Source organism: Lethenteron reissneri, chromosome 27 (assembly GCF_015708825.2).
Source record: "Lethenteron reissneri isolate LAM-NWPU_2019-01 chromosome 27, ASM1570882v1, whole genome shotgun sequence".
In the NCBI taxonomy this organism is placed as follows: Eukaryota; Metazoa; Chordata; class Hyperoartia; order Petromyzontiformes; family Petromyzontidae; genus Lethenteron; species Lethenteron reissneri.
Window position 1 is genome coordinate 8,768,464 of NC_083805.1, and position 21,423 is coordinate 8,789,886.

At 44.6% G+C, this 21,423-nt stretch overlaps 1 protein-coding gene across 1 annotated transcript; it reads left to right on the forward strand.

The window, feature by feature from the left end:
- The first annotated feature begins 590 nt into the window (after positions 1 to 590).
- On the forward strand, positions 591 to 20,741 carry LOC133348509 (ras-related protein Rab-34-like). The gene is made up of 11 exons (XM_061561351.1): positions 591 to 727; positions 2,861 to 2,962; positions 4,600 to 4,691; positions 7,496 to 7,561; positions 8,289 to 8,390; positions 14,791 to 14,855; positions 15,762 to 15,813; positions 15,981 to 16,062; positions 16,183 to 16,273; positions 17,042 to 17,161; positions 17,584 to 20,741. The coding sequence occupies exons 2-11, from the start codon at positions 2,891 to 2,893 to the stop codon at positions 17,640 to 17,642; spliced, it is 801 nt and encodes a 266-aa protein (XP_061417335.1). The 5' UTR covers positions 591 to 727; positions 2,861 to 2,890; the 3' UTR covers positions 17,643 to 20,741.
- Positions 20,742 to 21,423: the final 682 nt, after the last annotated feature.

A 21,423-nucleotide genomic window follows, 5' to 3' on the forward strand; every position in this document is an offset into this window, starting at 1 on the left:
ATGTGTGTATGTTGGCACAGTAGGGGCCACAGGTGGTGCATCGTCCGCCACTCATCTCGCTCAGTCGACACATGGCACCTGCTGGGTCTGTCCCGTGACCTCCTGACACTTCACGTGGCCTCAACGTGCACCTAGCCTGGCACAAAGAGCCGTGGTGACGTCACCGCCACTTAGTGGCGAATGGCGGTTGTTGTTGTATATCAAGAGTAAGATTTGCATCACTTTATTGAGAGAGAGAGAAAAACAATCTTTATTGGTGCGTCTTATAATCCGGTAATTCGTCATCGTGAAATATCTACGACACCGGTGACTTCATTCATCCGATGCGAGTGACGTCACCGCCAGATGAATGCGGGGGGGGGCGGGGCGTGTTTAAATAAATAACTCACGACCTACGATTTACATTTCCCAACACGGATAGTCGCGCAGCCCCCCCCCCCCCCCACCATATTGACCAATCAGCGAACGTTCGCCGCAACGCTCCAGCCAACCGCCGCGCAACTCGTCTCGCGCCACGGGCGACCAATCGGCGCGGGTCCCCGCACCGGTCTATGTTAGGGAATTGAAAGCCCCCCCCACTTACCCCCCCCCGCGTGGTGCCGCGTCGCTTCCTGGATACAGCGGCCGGCTGATTTCTCTCTTCTCGGGATTAATTCGCGCTCAGCGACGACGACGACGACGACCACGCAGTTTCGACCATCGAAGTAACTTTATTTCGCCTGGAACGGTGAGTGCGAGCGGTGGAGTCGAGCGAGCGGAGACGGGGGAGGGGGGTTTGACGCGCGGCCCACCTCTAGATCGACTCGGCCTTTAAAAAAATGTTTTTTTTTTGTTTTCTCTGCACTGTACCGGGCGCCCTTGCGGGGTTTTTTGTTTCGGTTTAAGTCGTCGAGGTCGCCCGCTGGATTGTGAGACAAAGGCGGCCCTGGGTTCGTGGTGCTCAATCACACGTGTGTGTGTGTGTGTGTCCTGGCAGCCCCTAGGGGAGCGGTCGTGTAGGGGCTAGCGTCACGAACACCCGGTGACGATTATCTCAACCGGTGTCCTGGGCCTCCCCTAGGTCGACTCCGCCTCAAATGAGTACCCGGTGCGATGTTGTGAGCATCGCCACTAGGGAGACAAAGGCGGCCGGGCGTGGTTCCGGCCAAGCCGCGTCCCAACTTCTTCTGCGCCGTTATCGGTCTTAATAGGTGCTCGCTAACATCATTTTAACCAACATGTTTAAAGCCTGTATGCGAGATCTTAGTCTGTTATGTTTTCTTTGTCCCGAGTGTGTCTTTGTACAGTATTCATGGTCATTGTTTGTGCGTGACCCGATGAGTTTGAAAGACTTGAGGTGGCATCAAGGTGCACCTAGCCTGGCACGGTCGCCACGGTACCACCAACCCCCACTTAATTGGGGAAAAAGATATCGTCAAACTAATCTTGTTCTTCAACATTGCGGGTTTGCCGAAAAACCACGTCAGTGGTCGTGGTTTTATCTACGTGCCAAAGTTCTTATATCGGCTCTGTCGGATGGTGGAGGGTTATGGTTAATAACACTGGTCAACACACTTTTTCTGGCATAAGGTATTCCAACGGTTTGAAGGTAATTTTGGGGTGCTGCTTCCAAATCTGGCATCACTTTTTGTCTATCACATCAGGTTTTTGAGATATCAAATATTGCATTTTCAATAAAAACTGCAGAAGAAAAATATTAAATAAATGTGGATATCTACATAAAATTATATTATAAACACACTATCCTAAAAATACAGCACCATATTTTAACACTAAAGCAGTCACTGACTCGCAACAACTTGCAATCATAAGTGACAGAGTTAATTTCGGGTAAAATCAATGAAAATGGGGTTTGCCGATAGCATAATCTGAGATCCGATTTGGAATCAGCACCCTGAAATCAGCTGCAAAAGTCCAGGCCAGAAAAAAAATTGTTGACCAGTGTAATTATTGACATGACACCTACACGATCTTCCCCCAAAGAAACCACGAATCGTGTGCGTGTTAGTTGTGCAGCGGCTCGTGCAAAGTTCTATTAACCTTGTGGGGGGGAGGTGGGGATGTGGGTTCCGATTTATATCTGAAACTCGACCTTGTAACTTGGGCAAAAAGCGGACGAAGGCGGGTCGGGGTCCAGGTGCTGCCCGCGAGGCCACGTGATCGGTAACAACAGCACCGGTCCGCGTTGTCAAATAATACAATTAATACGACGATGGGGCCGAAAAGTGAGAACCCCAAGTAGAACTTCACGTACTCCTGAAGCCCTCCGTCCTGGCTAGCGGACGTAGGCATCGGCATTCGGTCCCCTGGGACGTGTGTGACACGTTGCTTCCGTGTCATCCCGTGACCACCGCAATAGTCGTGCAAATGTTGCAGGTAAAACGATTATGGCGCAATGCCATCGAGGACTGCGTGCAGGATGTGTTGACGTTGTGCAAAGGGGGGGGGGGGGGTGTACCTTGTACAGCTGTTTTGTTGAAATCTCGGATGTGTGGTGACGTGCTTGCGATGCGGTTTTTGTTTTGCTAAGTTTAGCATCGTGTGTCAACCGTGGGTGGAATTCTTTTGTTTATATTTTTACATTTCTGCACACACTTTTGTTACTAAGCGGACACAACACATTTCGTGGTTGCTTCCGTCTTCACACACTTGACTCAACACTCACTATATTTACATTGCATCATTCCGGACACCTGTCCAACTTTTGTTACTCCTGAAGTCAACTGAATGGCTCAAGGCTACTCGACTGTGTTTTATTATTATGGACATTGTCTGTGCTGATCACGTGCGCACGTTAAATATAGCATCATGCTGGGAATTGGTACATCTGTTTTTAATTGCGGTGTTATCGTTTCCACAGGCTTTACCGGTGGACATCCAGTAAGACAAAATGAGCGTGAATTCTGCCAGGAATTTCATTCCGCCTGTGAGCAGGGATCGAATCATATCCAAGATGCCCAAGGTATGTGCAACGTGAAAAGGCGGCTTTTCAGTGAAGTAGTACACATTTTGAGTGTAAAATGAACTAGATTTGAAGCTTTCGTGACTGCAAGGATTCATACTCTTAGTTCTTTCGGTAAAGTCACGGCTTAATCGTATTTAATTAATTTACCCAGCCAGCAGCATAACAAAAGGCGGCTTAATCCTAGCTGGCTTATCTACATATGCCATCTACATTACAAAGGCTCAATTCCAGCAGCAGTACTGACCATCTCACAACTCCTCCTCTCCCGCGGCCCTTCCTGGCTCCTTAACCAGTATATAAGGTCGTACCTCTTGGGACTTCTCTCCACTTGATATAGATTTTTTGCTGTGACAGTTTCACCTGAAGACGGAAGCTTGTGTTGCCTCCGAAACGTCGTGATTTTATTGTTTTTATTTTTTATTAATTTTAATTTCATTTTTTACCTACGTGACTTTACCGAAAGAACTAAGAGTATGTAAAATGAACTGTCTTCAATCTACAATACATTCAGGTCCATTTCGTATAATTCAATGTTCACGTCCAATATCTTCTGAGCAGTGTTAATGTGGATATATCGCTCAACACATTCATCGATAACGCTGTGGACTTAAAATGAAAAAGATTTAATAGGTGACGTTTTGGGAAATGGCCCTTCATAGCACATAAAGGCAAGAGAGATGGAGTGGATAATAAGAGTTGGAGCCTGCACTTTACACCACGGGGCTAATGAGAATCGATGAGCCCCCAAGGTTTCAAGTGCAGTCTCTTAACTCTTATTATATCCACTCTGTCAAGCGGCCTCTTTGTTCTATGAAGAAGGACCATTGCCCGTAATGTCGCCTATTATATATATTTTTCATCTTAAGGCCACAGGTTTATTGACAAATGTGTTGTTGTTTTGTTTTAATTATTCTTGGGCACCCACTGCCAATGTAGCATCAATTAATTTGTATCTAGTATTTGCTGTATATTCTCTTACCGAATAATAGTTAATTTAACACATCTGGCTTCTGTAGTCGTGATTATGCAGTTTTCGGCAACACTGCACTGTGAACCCAGCAACCTGATTTTGATTCCTAGCAAAGGCTAACTAATATCAGCACGTGATAGATTAACACTTCCCCATTCCGAGACATCTACAAGTTGCAAGGTGGGTCCCACTGAATCTCGGAAAACACAAGTGGTTAGCAGTAATTTGTTTTAGAAGCATAGCGCCGTTGTTTTAAAGACATTGTACTGAACGCAGAGAACTGTAGCGACACGACCGCACTCTATGATAGCTGGCACCAAATTGTGCCACACTTCCTCTCGCATGGCCTTGTGGGAGCCTCGGTACGTATTCCGACCTAAAGACGTACCGATAAAGTTATTAAATTTCAGTACGATGACGTACACGCACGTCATCGAAATGGCAAAGGGTTAAAAGTCCCTGGACACCCCTTCCCCCTCCCGGCACTGACGAACATGAAGCCGGCACTAACCAGACCAGCATGGGGATGGATGTTCAACAACCCCCAATTGACCAAAACAAATCTTGAGGAGGTTGATTGACAAATGGCTGTAAATATGATTACTTTTTGACCTTGTGTGTGCTGTGCATTAATGTCTGTGATCATTTTTTCGTACAATTGCAGTGCTACACAGAGGATGCCTGCATTACCTCAAATCCGCAGTTCCATGCCAAGGTGAAAACTGCCTGCCAGGAGCACAGGACTGGCACAGTTGGGTGAGCCAAGCGCACAGGGAGAGCAGACTCGTGATCTCATATTCGTCTCAACGTATATTCGGTTAGACAATGTAATGCAGATGTAAGCACTTCGGAGCAAGTCAAGTGTGCTTATGTAAATGTGTGCTTGTATCAGAAGCTTCCCTTTGCTTCCCTTCCCACTAGTGTATGGTAATGTAAGGATGTGTTGCTTATAAGAAAACAATGCTTATATGAATCTTGATTTGGAGCTTTCGTGACTGCAGGAATCCATACTCTTTGGTTCTTTCGGTAAAGTCACGTAGGTATAAAAAATGACTTTACCGAAAGAACCAAAGAGTAATGCTTATATTAGGTGTGCATATATCTGCCTTCCACTGTACAATACAATTTGGATTTATGTAGCGTGCATCTCAAAATGTTGTACAGTTACCGTACAGTTATTTATTTGCGTACAGTTGTGCTATGTGTACTCTATTTTCATAATTTAACATCTACAGTAACTGAATGGGGGGGGGGGGGGAAATACATGCATCTAAAAAAATATAACATTCTTGCGTGTCAAATAAGACTCGCACTGTTATGCAGTTACCTCGTCTTAACTGCTGTCCAGATTAAATTCTGGTGAGCTCGTGGCCATCATACCAAGGCTGCGTGTGCGCACAAGAATGAGGATGTCTTGGCATGCAACGTGGCCAGAGATTCTTGTTTCACTGTTGAAAATACACTTTTTTTCCCCATATCAGCATTCCTGCTCCGAGAGTGACGTGTTTGTGAAATATGGTATCAGTTTGTGCAAGCCTCCCTTTCAAGTTATCAACATTCCTTGGAGTTAAACGAGCAGCTGCTTTGGTTTTGCATTAAACACGTGGTGCCCTGCGCTCCAAAGCATTTTGTCTGAAAGGACGTTAAATTAATTATGTAGTTTAATGTTGTACATCAACATAAGTAGTCGGGTGAAGCATTTTTAGAAGTTTGCTTGTGGACTGATGATACTTCTATAAATAAGGAAATCACTGCTGTACTCTCTAAAAGTCTACGTTCTTACAGCAATATTTTTTTCTCTGACATTAATGCAAACCAGATGTTCCGCATTGCCAGCCAGGGGCATGGCCCCTTGCTGGCTTTAGCAGCAGGGAGTCTTGCATCACCATGAGCAACGGGTTGGGGGTAGGGAGGGGACTTCTACTCCTTTGACGTTCTACTTCGGCAGTTTGAGATGTTATTACAATTTCGATGTTCTAAAATGTCTCATGGACATTGGGCGCGTAACCCGCACTTTTATGGAGTGACACCAAAGGTTTGAGGAACGTTTGAATAAAAGTGTCACTGCCTTTTACCTAATCACCTCATCTGCAACCGATCCTAGTCACCTGAAAGACTTAGAAGTTAGGCGTAACAAGTATAACCCGTAAAAACAAAGTTTTTTCACTATAAATCCTTTATATGCGTGGCGGCTAGAGTCCTCTCGTCCTCTGGCTTGAAATGGCTGCCACCTATGGGTCAGATGATTGCATTGCACCATTAAGCAATTGGTAATTAAATATAATATTTTTGCGTGGAAAATGTCAGCTCGATTGGATCACGGGAAGTGGGTTAAAAAACGACCGAAAGATTTGCACGGTCCTAAGCAAGCAAGCGAACTTAATATAAAGGAATTAAAAAGGGCCTGGGTCTTGCCAGGTGTTGTAGGTCTGTGGGCTGCAAGAGGTGTGACCAGGAGATGGCGGTGTTGAGCATCACCTTGCTTCTGTATACAATATATACATAGTCTCCAGGTGAAAGTCAAACACTCTTTAACGGTGTTCGCCAAACTTCCCAATGCAGGACCCGCTTGAAAAATAATGTTGAGACTTAAGTGAGGCTTCCCTGGGTTAACTGGTATTATTTGTCGGTGTGTTCATTTGTTTGACTGGTATTTTAAATGGATTCCCATCTTTGTCTGTAGTCTGCATGAATGAACTGTTTTGAATAATGCAGCGGTCCCCAACCTTTTTGGCACCAGGGACCGGTTTCGTCGAGGACATTTTTTTCACGGACTGGGGGGGGGGGGGGTCATCATTGGGTCTTTCCCCTTTTTCAAAGAAGCTCTCCAGCGACGTTTGTTTTTTACTCATTTTGGCTAGGGGTTAGAGCTTGTGGGCTTACCAAAACTATGACTGAGACATGTGCGCAGTGCGGGAAAGAGGCGCGGATGGAAGTGGTAAATAAAATAATGGGGCGAGCCACACGCGGACTCACCGCTCACCTCCTGCTGTGCGGCCCGGTTCCTAACAGTTTGGAGACCCCTGGAATAATGCCTCTGAGCTGGGCAGTACAGTGCATGTCAGTGGAAAAGGACACTTGTTTTTATTTGCCATGTGGGCAGATTTTAAAGCCACAGCAGATGTCTGCAAACATGCACTGTGTACCATGAATCATTGTGGTCCCTGTTATGTAAAAAGCAGGAAGTTTGTTTTTAAAAAACATAACATATTTATATGTCCAACCCTTTTTCAATCCACTGCTTGATGAGGACCCCCCACCAAGCCTTGGGAGTTTAATTGACCCGGATTCGTATCGCTGATCATTGTGGGTTCGTGAAAGTCGATACAACAATGGATTTCTATGCATCCTACCACTTAGTTCCGCCAGCCTATAACACCTGATGTTATGCATGGTGCTCGTCCCTTTGTAAACACCATCGACGCTCAAACGTGCTTATTTTCCAAATCTGATGAGATCCAGCACATTATGTAGCAATTGGTCATATGCATGATGTCTATTAAATTTTCACGAAGTAATTTTGCCAAGTATAAGCCGCTGCTGTGATCTGTACGTTACAGGTTGAAGATCTCCAAGGTGGTCGTTGTAGGTGATCTGGCAGTTGGCAAGACGTGTCTGATAAACAGGTACATTTTAATTACAAATTAAACATCATTGTTTGCTCGCATACTTTTCACGTTCTTTTGAAATCCTTCATAGGGCCATGTGATACTCGTTTAGTTAGTGGAGTTAATTTGCTTAAAACGCATTTACTTTACGTAAGTCGTCACTTTTGATTGTTTTAACTATAACGCTGAAATCTAAAATTAATAAGGGCCTTCAGTTGAAATAGTTTGGAGTTGAACTTGCACGTTTTACGTATGACATTTTGCACCGTATTACTTTTCCCTTTCCTGGCAGGTATTATATTTATCAACGTTGTCGATCGTGGCCGTGTTCTCTGACACTCGCCATTATCTTCTTGGTTCTTTCGGTAAAGTCACGTAGAATGGAAATAATAAAATAATAAAAAGAAAACATAATAAAATAATTCTCACGACGTTTCGGCCACAACGCAAGCAGCCGTCCTCAGGTGAAGAACAGGTCTGTCGAGAAGACAGTCTGAATGAGGTCTGTCTTCTCGACAGACCTGTTCTTCACCTGAGGACGGCTGCTTGCGTTGTGGCCGAAACGTCGTGAGAATTATTTTATTATGTTTCATTTTTATTATTTTATTATTTCCATTCTACGTGACTTTACCGAAAGAACCAAGAAGATGAATCCCTGCAGTCACGAAAGCTTTAAATCGAAACTCGGCATTATGTCGCCCCATGCTTTAAAAATTCTTGTTGCGCTGGTTCTGTAATCTTGCAGGTTTTGTAAGGACACATTTGACAGAGACTACAAAGCCACCATTGGTGTGGACTTTGAAGTTGAGAGGTTTGAGATCTGTGGCGTTCCCTTCAGTCTACAGATGTAAGTCGGTGCCCTGGGAGTGAGAAATTTACTCATTTAGGTTTATGAAGTCCGTTAATAATTACCTTGCACCTTCATAAGACTTTGCCTTAGGCAGTCATGTTTTATAATCATGGATTTACGTAATGATTTTGTTTGAACATGCCCTTGTACTGTACGTGTGAAACTGCACATTTAATTTGAATACTTCCTTAACAATTACCGCAGTGGCATGTATATGTATATACCGATGTATTCCAATACATTTTATAGGGATGCTGCGTTTTGTGCAATGGTTAGAACATGAATCTTGCAATCCAGAGGTCACCAGTCCGATCACCTTGGTCAAACAATGGTGCAATATTCATAAAATCCCCTTGCCTGTGTCCAGCCAGCAGTATAAATGGGTACACTTCAGTTGGTCCATTGGTGGTTCACATGTGGTGGGGTAAAGTGCGTGTCCACCCACCTCTTCGAGTTGTCTAGACAGCTTGGAAGAGTAGGCCAAATAACCTTTTGGAGGGGCACTCTAGAACTCCCTCTTGATAGATTCTCGTCAGATGTGGCATCATTAAGCAATTGTGGGGCTATACACGTGTAATGCGGGCGTAAATGGGCGGGGCGGATATGACGATCCGAGAGGGAGGAGTCAGGGTCACGAGGGGGAGAAGTTATAGCGGGGAGACAGGAAGCCATCTGGGTCAGTCGGGGGAGTGAAGGGTGGTGAACACGTTGGGTGGTCGCCGTGCCTCAGCCTGGTGGCTGAGGGGCTCATGGCGGCGCCAGCCAGCGGGGTGGAAGAGAGAGTGGAGGATTGAGGTTGGAGATGGCGAGATAGCCACAGAGGCCACGAAGGGCTGAGGTAGGAGATGGCGAGATAGCCACAGAGGCCACGAAGGGCTGAGGTAGGAGATGGCGAGATAGCCACAGAGGCCACGAAGGGCTGACGTTGGGAGGTGGCGAGATCGCCACGCACGGAGGAACAGGGAGCAGCGATGGAGCTGCTGTGAGAGCAGCCAGAGGGCTGCACCAAGAGCCTGCAGCGGAGCTGCAGGAGCGCGGAAGGCTACGGGAGCGAAGGCAGATGTGGAGCTGCCAGGCAGAGAGTCTCAGGAGGAGTGCCGTGAGGGAAGGAGAACGCGAACCCCAAATAAAGGACACGGAGTCAGAGAGAAGCGTCTGAGTCCTTTATTACACTGGTGTCAGAAGTGAAACGGCATCTCAAAACAACTGAGAAAAAAAAAAAAAAAGAATATTCCTGCGCCATCATCTGCTACATCATCAGACGACGACGACCTTCCTCAGACGGTGGACCTGCCTGCGATGGAAGAGGAGATCCGTGCTGGAACGAGTACGGGTCCGGGTGAGCAAGGTGTCGCCGCGTTGGTGGACCTGTCTGTGCCGGAGGATGCCAACTTACGATGGAGACAGATGGCGGCGCAGATGGAGACCTTGAAAATCGTGCTGGCGCAACTGTGTGAGTTCACCACGCCGAGGACGGCGTCGGGGAGGCCCGGTGGTGATCCGCAGGCCTCCGCCTTTCCTGCGCTGCCAGCGCCATCTGCCACGTGGCACGAAGACGCCATCTTGGGCGTGGCAGGGGAGAAAAGGCGGGAAGCCGCCATCTTGTCTTCACCGCGGTGGGGAGACGCCGCCATTCAACATCGCGGCGGTGACGCAGCTTTGCGCTGCCATCTGGAGGTGCCTCGGGGAGAGCAGCCTGCAGTGAGCTGCTGCGCGAGGACGAGCTGCGAGGAGAGGAGGACGATGCTGCGGCTGCTGGGGCGGGAGCTTCCCGTCCTGGCTCGGGTGCGTGACAACGGAGCAGTCAAGTCGCCGAACGAGTTCTGCGAGGCGTCTCAAGTTGCCACCCTGCCGTCCTCTTCTTGCTGCAGCCCCGGGCGAGTCGTAACGATACGCACCCGGCCTTAACACACACCTCACCCATCTTTCGAGGGCCGGGGGGCTATTTTGGGTTTCTCTTATGACTCGATTGTGCGGAGCGCGGTTCGGACTGTGTGTGTGTAATAACGATGAACGCGCTATCTGCTTGTTGCTTGGTGTCAATATAAGTGTGTGCGTGTGTTGAGAATGGACGGAGAGTCTGCTGTGTTGCTGAGTGTCAAATAGTGTGTGTGCGCTGCTGCGTGGAGTTGTTATCTTGATGGTGAAGTTAATTATTAACTTGGGAGCGTCGGGTGTCCTGTGCTGTACCATCTCGTGGGTTACCGTGCGCGATGGGCTTAATTGAAAAATTTTTTTTTTTTGGTGTATTATGCTGCGAGGTGCTGTGTGCGATGCGGTTGTTGCAAGAGAGAGAATATTTGTGTTGTTGCTGCAAAGCTACGACAGGATTAATGGTGTGTTGGTTGCCTGCAGATCTGTTTGCTATTGTGCTTAAATGTACGCGTGTGATCGCGATATGCTGACTGCATGTGCTGTTACACCGTTCTGTACGGTTATGGGGTGCGATGCAGTGGTTGACTATTGGAATTGGGATTGTTATTATATTGTGCGTACCTGTTGGGAATTGGTAACAAATTCGAGGGGGACCCAAAAATTTGGTTGTATGGGTGTTGTGCACACGAGATTGCGTGTATATAATAGGGGTAATTGAGCTTTTTGAAAATGAGGGTGCGCGATGAAGCTGTCGTGGGTGGCTTAGATGTTAATGCTAATGAGATTGTAAAGGGGCGCCAAGTGGCGTCGCGTATTTGGTTGATTGCATGCAGCCACGAGTTGCTTTGCGAGTTGGGTTGTGTAACCAATGTGGTTGGTAAAATATTGGTTAAAAATTCCCCGATATGACTGCTGCGCGCAGCAAGCTGGGGCTGTGCGTCTATCGTTGTTGGGGTTGTTACAATAAGACGGGGGATGCATTTGTGACCCCCAGCATAGGGAAGCTGGGGTGCACGAATGGAGAAAACTGGCCACGTGTTCGCACGTTGGGCCGCCATTTTGCGCGCACGCGGGGTATGGCGACGATGCGCTTTGCGGAAAGGGCCGCCATTTTGAGTGCGCGCGAGATATTGCGCGAACGCGCTGGGCGAAGGGGGACGCCATTTTGAGCGCGCGGGATAAACCGAGGTGGGGCAAATATTCCATCTGTTATGCCTGCCATTGTTGATTGGGTGATGCACGAGTTGTGGTCACATCGGCCTATGGCTGATGGCTGACCTGACAACCCGGAGGCGAAACCTCCGTGGTATGTCTTAAACTAATGGGCCATGTGCTCATATGGCTCGGGGAGTCATGGTTCAGTTGTGCGGTGGCAGACTGAACCTGGTGTGCCTGGGGCTCACGGGATCTGGGTTAGGGTGTTATTGTCTCTATAAGAGAACATTGCCCCGTGGGGGGAGTCCATGGGGTCTGGCATTGCCGGGGGATGAACCTTCACTGGGCTATAAAGCGTCAGACTATACGAGGCTGGTGTGTGTCCATCGCTGATGGGATAGTAAGGGAGGAGCATGGCCGAGTGCTGCTCATCCCCGAAATGGCACTAGCCGAGAGTATGGTAAATGGATGTTGCTGTGGGTTGACGACCACGGTGAGGGTTACGGCGAGTTAAACGTTACCGCTGGGGAGCGTGGCTCTCTCCACGCGAGGGTGTGCGATTAGGCGTTTTGTTGGTTTGCTGAGAGTGACCGTGGGTACATGCTGTGTACCTGCGATGTCTGTGCTGGTCCTCAAGGGAGGACTGCTGGTGGGCAAGAGCAGGAAATTTTGTTGTTGTTGTTGTCACGTGTAAATAATATTGTTGTTAAAATGTAAATACTGGGGCATCCATCGTGTTATTTTGGGTATTATGGGGGGTTTTCTTAAGCGGGCCGGATTTACATCATCTCCACTACCCTGGGGCCGGGTGGCTGTCGTGTACGACATGTGGATGTGCGTTGTTGTGTTGTGCCTCAGGGGATTGGATTCTCCTTCTCGTCACAGATCTTCAGTGCCTGCCACACTGGGTGTTACCTGGTGTGCTAACTGGACGAGGACTTGAAGGAGCGATTGAGCGCCTGTTCGTCATTCCTGCTCTACCAGTTGCTCTTTGACGTTGGACTTGGGCCGAGCGGATGGAACTGCAACATGGACACGCACTAAAACACCACATTCCTGGGTTGTGCGCGTCGGCCGTTCTTGCGTGTCAGTTGCCGTTGTTGTGCATTGTGCCATTCTTATTCTTGTTGTTGTTGCGCGGAGGACAGGCCGGTGTTCTGTTCCAGTTCCTGATACCTCCCCTTTCGTTACTTGTGTTGTTGTTCTTATAATCTCCGTTGTGTCTGGGGGACTCCTGATTGTGATGCCTTCGCCCGCATTATTTTGTTCTGTTTCAGCCGAGGACGGCTGGAATTTTCTCTACGGGGGAGGGTAGTGTAATGCGGGCGTAAATGGGCGGGGCGGATATGACGATCCGAGAGGGAGGAGTCAGGGTCACGAGGGGGAGAAGTTATAGCGGGGAGACAGGAAGCCATCTGGGTCAGTCGGGGGAGTGAAGGGTGGTGAACACGTTGGGTGGTCGCCGTGCCTCAGCCTGGTGGCTGAGGGGCTCATGGCGGCGCCAGCCAGCGGGGTGGAAGAGAGAGTGGAGGATTGAGGTTGGAGATGGCGAGATAGCCACAGAGGCCACGAAGGGCTGAGGTAGGAGATGGCGAGATAGCCACAGAGGCCACGAAGGACTGAGGTAGGAGATGGCGAGATAGCCACAGAGGCCACGAAGGGCTGACGTTGGGAGGTGGCGAGATCGCCACGCACGGAGGAACAGGGAGCAGCGATGGAGCTGCTGTGAGAGCAGCCAGAGGGCTGCACCAAGAGCCTGCAGCGGAGCTGCAGGAGCGCGGAAGGCTACGGGAGCGAAGGCAGATGTGGAGCTGCCAGGCAGAGTCTCAGGAGGAGTGCCGTGAGGGAAGGAGAACGCGAACCCCAAATAAAGGACACGGAGTCAGAGAGAAGCGTCTGAGTCCTTTATTACACACGTATGAAATCTTTGCGTTTGCAAATCTGTTTTAACATCAAATAAATGTATGTTCTTCATGCACACCAGCTGTGGATTCTCTGATAAAGTAATCTCTCTCTGTAAAACATGAGCAATGAGTGTCAACAATGGGCTTATATACTTGCCATTATTGATTTTCCTGTTCAGCTACGCCAGTCACACTGCATCATTTCAGAATGTCAGTTGTGCCAGGTGATGACGGGATTTAATCCACTTTGTAAAGTATTTCATCCCTCCGGTGCTTCTGTGAGGATTACTGCTTCCCTACAAGGGATGCCCATCCCCACAGGAAGAGTACACTTTCAAAATTTGCCGTGGCTGGTATATTTAACATTTTATAGAAAAAAACTCTCCGTAATTTTGGAACATGCTAGCAAAAAATTGCGGGTAATATCACAGGTTCGTAAACATATCCTTTATAACAATGAGCACTGGCGTTGCCCTCCGGTATTGTGAATGTACAGCGCTTTGTGACTCCACTGCTCGATGAAGGCCTTCCCGCGCCATTTCGGTCATTGAGGTCCTTTAACCATATTTCACCGTGCTGCTCAGTGCGGATTGGTAAAAGTTTGGAGCATTTATGTGGGAGCACAAAAGTACAGGACTATATATATATATATTTGCTGCACTGCTCTCTGCTGCCCACAATGTGTAGCCCCCACGCATTCTATTACACCTCTTGTGTGTGGCGGTCACCCATCTAAGCAGAGTCCAGGCTCAGGTTAGCTTAGCTTCTGAGAACTGAAGCTCTGGCACATTTCTGGGAGATTTGGTCGTAGATCTTACAATATTACTGAGCAGATTTTGGATGTGTCCGCATGTTGCTGCCTCCAGTAGAAAACATATTAACCTTGAGTCCAGGTGTTCTTTCTGCGGTACATTTTCAATAAAACCTTTTGCAGTTAAAACCATCTCCACTCGGCCGATTATATTTTTTTACCATGGTTTCGTGTTTTATATTTGTAGCGTGTAAACTTGTCATAAAAAAATTGTTGTTGAAATGAAAAGGCAGCTACTTGCGAGTAGTATTCCTAGTTTTGCTCCGTAAAATGGATATGTGGGGTGCCCGACAACTTTATCACCTGGTAAACAGGAGGTCGTGGGTTCTATCCCGACCCTGACGCCTGTATATTTGGAGTTGGTGTGTTCTCTCTCCCCGTGATCGCGTGGATTTGTCTCCGGGTCCGCCACTTATTTCCTCCACATTTATAAACAACATCACACGTTTAGAGTGTTTGCTATACATTTACACGTGATAAGCCTCTTTGTTGAGCTATCGTTTGTGGCCAGGTTGCTTCTGAAAAAGATATGTATAGTTCAGTGAGCCTTACCTAGTACAATAAGAATATTTATAGTTTAATAGTTTTCTACTTTGGAGATGCATTGTTATTGTAAAAACAAACCAAATGTTTTTTGTTTTGTTAAATTCAGATGGGACACAGCCGGACAGGAACGATTCAAATGCATTGCTGCTGCCTATTACAGAGGGGCACAAGGTTTGTTTGCCTTTATTCACACTTTATTGTGTAAAAGCACTCTTCCATCACAGGATTGCTACGGTCGAGAGTGGCGAAACCCATTGCCAGTGGGCTATATCTAGCCCACGACTTAATTTAATGCAACCCGCAGCCACATGAAACACACCACTTTGAAACGGCTAACAAACTATATAAAGTGGTCCGTGCAAGTATGGTCTAGAACTGTGACACGACATTGTGTTAGCTAAAAGAAAACGGGCACAGGCATTGTTAATGCAATACAGGTGAGCCCTAATTATTTGCGTCGTTGAATAACGCATAAGTGTGTCTGTTCATGTGGGGCCGACCAAAGGTACTTTGATGCCATATTCAGCCCTCTGTAATGAAAAGGTTGCTCACTCCTGGCTTAGGCATTCACAAAGCAAGTATTTCATTGTCTTGAGGCTGAGCTGTAGCCAGCACATGACCTTTGCTCCATCTACTCACATGTTGAGCTACATTTGCAGGGAGTCTAATAACTGTGATTCATGAAGTGATTGAGAAAGTTAGGTTGATAAGTGGTTGGCAGAATGTTTTGGTACTTTAGTAGCATTAGAAATAATGTGCATCGTATTCTTATCAAAGAATAGCATTTTGCCCTATGAAAAAAACAATGCATTACCTAAGCATTTTTGTCTTGACTGAAGAGCAATACTTTTCAATCCCATGTTCTCGTCATCTGTATGCTGAGTGATCTTAAGAAGGGCCATCGCTGTAAACATCGCCTATTATATATGTTTTCCTTTTAAAGGTCACGGGTGTTATGGACGAATGTGAAGTTTTTTTAAATTATATGTACCCATTAAATATTTCCACCTTGCTTTCTATTGATTAAATATTGTTGCTCCAATGTTTTTTTTCTTAACAAATGTCTCTTCATTGCAGTTGTGCTGGTTGTCTTTGATCTGGCGGATATCGAAAGCCTTGATCATGCTAAGTAAGTGCAACTCGCCATCTGCATTATTTTATGCACGCGTGTTGAGCTTCTTTCGCACCGTACGAAGCCAACCGTGCTAATCGGAGGTGCCGGTTCTAAATATGTTTTCGGAGGCTTTGATTTGCCCCGACTGCTACTCACTCCACTTCTGCTCTTCCTTTTCACAGACAGTGGCTGAAGGATGCGATGAAAGAGAATGACCCTGATTCTGTGCTGGTGTTTTTGGTGGGGACCAAAAAAGATTTATTGGTAGGTGTAACGTTTCCTAAATAATGGAGAAATGTAGGCTTGAGAAATACATAAATCAGACGGGTGTGCGCGAGTTGTGTTGTTGAGAATTGATTTTCCATCTCCTCTGTCTCCCCGCAGTCTGAGGGTCAGTGTTCACGTGTCGAGAGCGACGCCATTAAAATAGCCAAGGAAATGAAGGCTGAATACTGGTCTGTTTCTGCAAAAACAGGCAAGTCCGTTACAAAGCAGAGAACACACGTCGCTTCAAAAAATGTATCTTATCGGGTCATTTCTCGTGCAATTTTTGTATACAGTGAAATGCCCTATCTTGCGGTGATGTTGGGGGCGCTAACACTGGATTTGGTTATTTGTGACTCTCCGTAAATGCAATCCTAACTACAAAATGAATTGTAGGATTATCCTCCATTATATGTGGATTAAAGGATTATTTTTTTATACAACTCCTTAAGTCTGAAAAAATAGCACATAACAGGATGCCAATGTCTGGGCATTTTCCCTATACTGCATGCCATATATTGGATTTGTGGGCATGCCTCTATCTTGAATAAGTAGGCACATCTGAAACAGCGTGAGGGACCTTGCCTTTAACATCTTGCACTTTTACCAGCATTGGTTCAAGCAAGCCTGGCTGCTGATGAGACACTGTCGAAAATCGGTCCACTGTTTTTATTGTATTGAACCAATGCTGCTGAAGTTATGCATTACCAGAAGGCCTTGTGGTTGATGGGAAGAAAAAAAATATACTTTTATTTTTCTTTACGTGGATGGACATATATGAAGAATATATATTATCTGATTCTTTATTTTGATGCAGATGATGAGAATAGGGTTGGCTGCATCATTTTATTCGTGCAAAAATGTACTTCTGTCAGGAACATGTGCGCATCCACTGTGGGCCACTGTGAGAAAAAAAGAGCAGATAATTGGGTCATGGTAAAGAGAAGCTTCACGCGTTAATTAACTTTCTATTTTGCAGGAGATGGCATTAAAGACTTTTTCTTCCGCATTGCGGCGCAAGCGTTTGAGGACTGCCTACTTAAAGAGCTGGAGAGACCACAAGCACCGTCAGCAAAAATAGGAGGTGGAGATTTTGTCAGTAAGTGGTCATTCTTGTGCAACGCGTTTGAGAGCAAATTGTTAAATATTATAACATTCCTGCTTGAAATATGTTTATGCATGAGCTGTGTTCGTCATCAAGATGATCCAGTATGGAAAAGAAGCTGCGCATTAAGTTGTGTTGCTTTTCTGGACCTACTCGATTGAAAATCGGCTGCTTTGATCAAACGGTTTCTCAAAACTTGGAAGATGCAGATCAGAGCAAAATCTACATTTGAAAATAGTCATGTTTTTGCTTTTTTCCGGACAGTTATCTGTCGGCTTTCACACCGTTAATCACAACCGAAGACAAAAATGCATGTCAGAAAGCGTTGCAGAATTCATGTGGCGTGCGTGATTTTTTCAAACTTGTTTTCTTTTGTGTTTCATTCCCCCTTTATCATTTTTTGTTGCCTTTTGCAGAGGTCGACCGGAGTAATGCGAATGTCTATGATGAAGCCAATCAAAAGAAATGCTGCTAACATTACAAAACGTTCTCAGACTGTGAGCTGCGAACTCACTCAACGCAGACCTTAAAAGATCACGGTCAAGGGAATAGTCAGGGTGTTTTTTTTTCAATTATTATTAACCTGACATGTGTTATTCCTGCACAGTAATTAATTGACCTAGGGGATTACTACTATCCTAAAGAACAGTCATACCGAGTAATGTTATTTATCTGTAGAATCTGAAACTGTCTTAGCAACAAAATTGCACTTTTTAAAATGCCGCTTTACAATAACAAACAGTGGAATGTAAGTTCACAGCCTGTAAGCTAATTTTTTTTATAGTGCTCTACTTAAGGTTTGTTCTGTTTTAGACTTTTTCTCTTAATAATGGTTAATCAAACTCACTTGACCTGCAATAATTGCCACTAAGTGTCATGTATGGGATAATTGTGGAAAAGTAATGTCCAGTACTTTAATTATGGGTATTGTAGCAGCAATGGATTTATTAATAAATGTGTGCTCGCTTTTTGATATTTACTCTAGGTAATGTGAATGCTGCAATATATATATGCCTTACATTATCATGAACATGCACACTTAAACAGTCGTTTTGTGTATAAAAGTGGCTGCATGAATATTTGGATATTTAAACCAGGTGAGAACCACTGAGACTAATATTCTCAAGGGAGACCTGGGGTAGCAAAACCATAACGAAATATTCATAGTTTTTATTTTACCAGGTAAGATCCGCTGAGCTTATACAGCTCTTTTTCAGAAGTGACCTGGCCACAAATGATAGCTCATTATGTGGAAATTTAGCAGCCAAATACTCTAAATATAAAAGCACATGCCATCCAACTTTACTTTTACAAAAAAATGGCATCTAGGAACGTGCAAAATTCAAAATGCTTCAAGTAAACTTCGCGACAATGTAAGACACTACCACAGTTCTGAAATAGCATAGTAATAATAACTAGATTATATTCGGTACGGAAATAATAATAATGCTGTTGTCACTTAAAACGTTCACGTAAAACTTTTTTTAATCAAAGTTACCACGTCTTAAAATAGCATAAGTGTCGGAAAAATGTGCACAGCATTGCATTATTTTGAATAACCATTATCATTGTGACCAATCTTAGCTAGCAATAAGATCAAAATCTCATGCGACATCAATGCTGTTGATAGCTGCAGTTCTCAAACAGACCCTGCAGAGATAATTGCCTTAAGTGTTTAATTCAAAACACCTTTCACAAAGCCTTTATTTGGTAACGATTGTGCGGAATATTAGTCGCCAGTAAAGCAATTTACAGACGCATCGTATGAACGGGACACTTACCATAAGACGTTTTAATTCTTCAAATGCTCCCTGTGTATAATTAACCATTCCAATTACAGTGACAAGCCTGTGTAGTCACACTGGTCTTTAGTAAATACATGTTTATCGAGTCACAATTGAACAGGAATAACTTTGAATTAAAGTCCAACTTTTGGTTGCTCTGTTAAAGCCTGAATTGTGAATAGCATTTATAGCGCTAACGATTTGATTAATTTCATCACGATTTGACGTGATTCAATTGAAGATTTGTTTTCTTAACGCATAAAATATGTGTGTTTGAGTGGTCACATGAACCAATTACATGCAACATATAAAATAAAAGTCTGTTCTTGCACTCACAAATCGATGCTTGATTGGTGACATTAAGGGTCGATTTTAATCAATGACTATGCATTGCTGTACCCATGCTGTATTCAGCACCCATTGAGTGTTTTTGCAGTCTTTTCGGATTTTTGAAAGTGCCTAGCAGAAATGAGAAACGCAAGGTGCCTTCTATTGTGCAGTGGCATAAGTTGGTCTTTAGTAAATATGGACTTATAACGTGGTAAACGTTTTATTTGTATCTTTGGCCCGATGCTTATGGTATGCGCTTACCGGCATTGTCAAAGAAAAAGGTTTTGGCAGGCGAGTGGCAATCTAAACACTTTGCTAAAATACTAAGTAATCGGTGACCTTCAGGAGTAACTGTACTTAAATAAATAGTTTTTTTGAGCAATGGTCAATTGTCATAACTGATTACGTGTTTGAAAATAACCTTTCTGATTAAAATGTCAGCTATGTTGCAGAAGTTACTGACTCGGTTATATCGTCAGCAACATGATTATCGCTTATTATTTTGCCCCATTCAGAATGCCAGTGTAACTGTTAAATCTGTCATACGTATGTGTGGATTCTTAAGCTGAAGTTGGGCACATGCATTGCACATTAACTTGACATTTTCTTGACGTTAAAAAGATAAAAAATCAACAATGCTCAACTTATATTTGGAAGATGGGACACGAATTCTACTTCAAGAGTAAACTTGTCATGTGCTGCATGCTTCGTGTGCATCTCTAGTGTAGTGCAATACTGTATCTGTACAGACGTTTTCTTCCATATATCCTTGTATTTGCTCGAAGCTAACTCTGATGCATTATTGTTCCAGTGGCCATATGGTTACACAAATTGTCCTTGCCAGCTGTGAGTTGTATTCCATACAAAATCGACCCTCGCTTTTTGTTATCCATTTTTTGTATCAATTAGATTAAGTTTACAACCAGTAACTTAACAGACTCGGGATAAGTATGGTACAGTCACGTTCACCACAGTTCTCGTACTAGCTCACGTTGATCAGTCTACATTTATGGACCCTGACATTTCGGCCAGGGTCAAGCCCATTTATCCCAGAGTTGTTCTTCTAAAACATGATTATTAATTAATGTTTGCTTAAGGAGACATGTTTTTTTTAATGATCGCCCTCTGCAGAAACTTTGGCCCACCATAGGAATGTTGTTTTTAATTCGATCTTAATGTGACAAAGTTTTAAAAGGGGAATAACTGAAAAGCCCTGCAAAGGAAATACATTTAATCAGCGGTGATTTAACAAAGATTGTTGCAAGGTATGTTGTGGGGACACTGGTAAGAATCAGAATGTTTATCTTGGAGAAATACGATCTATGATGCTCTTTTTTTCAGTAGGGGCGGGTCAGAAAGTTGACGTTTATTCAAATGAGTCACCTTTGCGAAACTCCTTAAACTCCTTGTGTATAGTAGTGTGCAAATGTACAACATTCTTTGCCTAAGTGACCTACCAATTTCTAACATTCCAAGACTTGTGGTCTTTTACGTGTGTAGACATATATTATATTCTTATAAACTTGGTGTAAACAGGGAACATTGCACCATATGAGAGGCAGAGGACATGAATGAAAATCTGCTGGACCTAATTGTAATGTGTTTCTTTATGGAATAACATTCTATCAGTCATCCATGCTATTTGAAGTGGCATGATTTGTTTCTGCAATATAATTGTAATTCACGGCATAATTGTGTTTAGGTTTACAATATATTTTCATAGGAATTACAGAGTAGTGTTAACCTGTATAGATATGTTTTTTTGTATAGTGGCATTGTAATATTGCAGTATCCATAGAGTAACAGCAAACATTCCGTCATTGTTATTTGCAAAGATTATTGTCCCTTTCATGATTTTTTTTTCTGGTACGTACGTCCAAATTAAAAATCTTGTTTTGTTTCATATCACCATGTAACCTTACATTTTTCTGCAGTTGTATTAAAATGTTTTGTAAAAACTGAGATTCATGCTTGTTTTTTTATATTGCCATTGTCAGAAATCATTGTTCGATATGATGAATGCACAAGACACGTTTCTTATCGGAGCATTCCTGAAGAACTACATGTATTACAATTAAAATGTATACTTACAGAGCTTTTGCATGCAACTGTAACCAGAGACTTGATACACAATGGCCGGTT

Coding starts and splice junctions, on each gene's coding strand:
- LOC133348509 (XM_061561351.1), top strand. CDS start 2,891: ATGAGCGTGAATTCTGCCAGGAATTTCATTCCGCCTGTGAGCAGGGAT. Junction 7,562..8,288: donor AAGACGTGTCTGATAAACAG/GTACATTTTAAT, acceptor GTAATCTTGCAG/GTTTTGTAAGGACACATTTG. Junction 16,063..16,182: donor GGACCAAAAAAGATTTATTG/GTAGGTGTAACG, acceptor GTCTCCCCGCAG/TCTGAGGGTCAGTGTTCACG.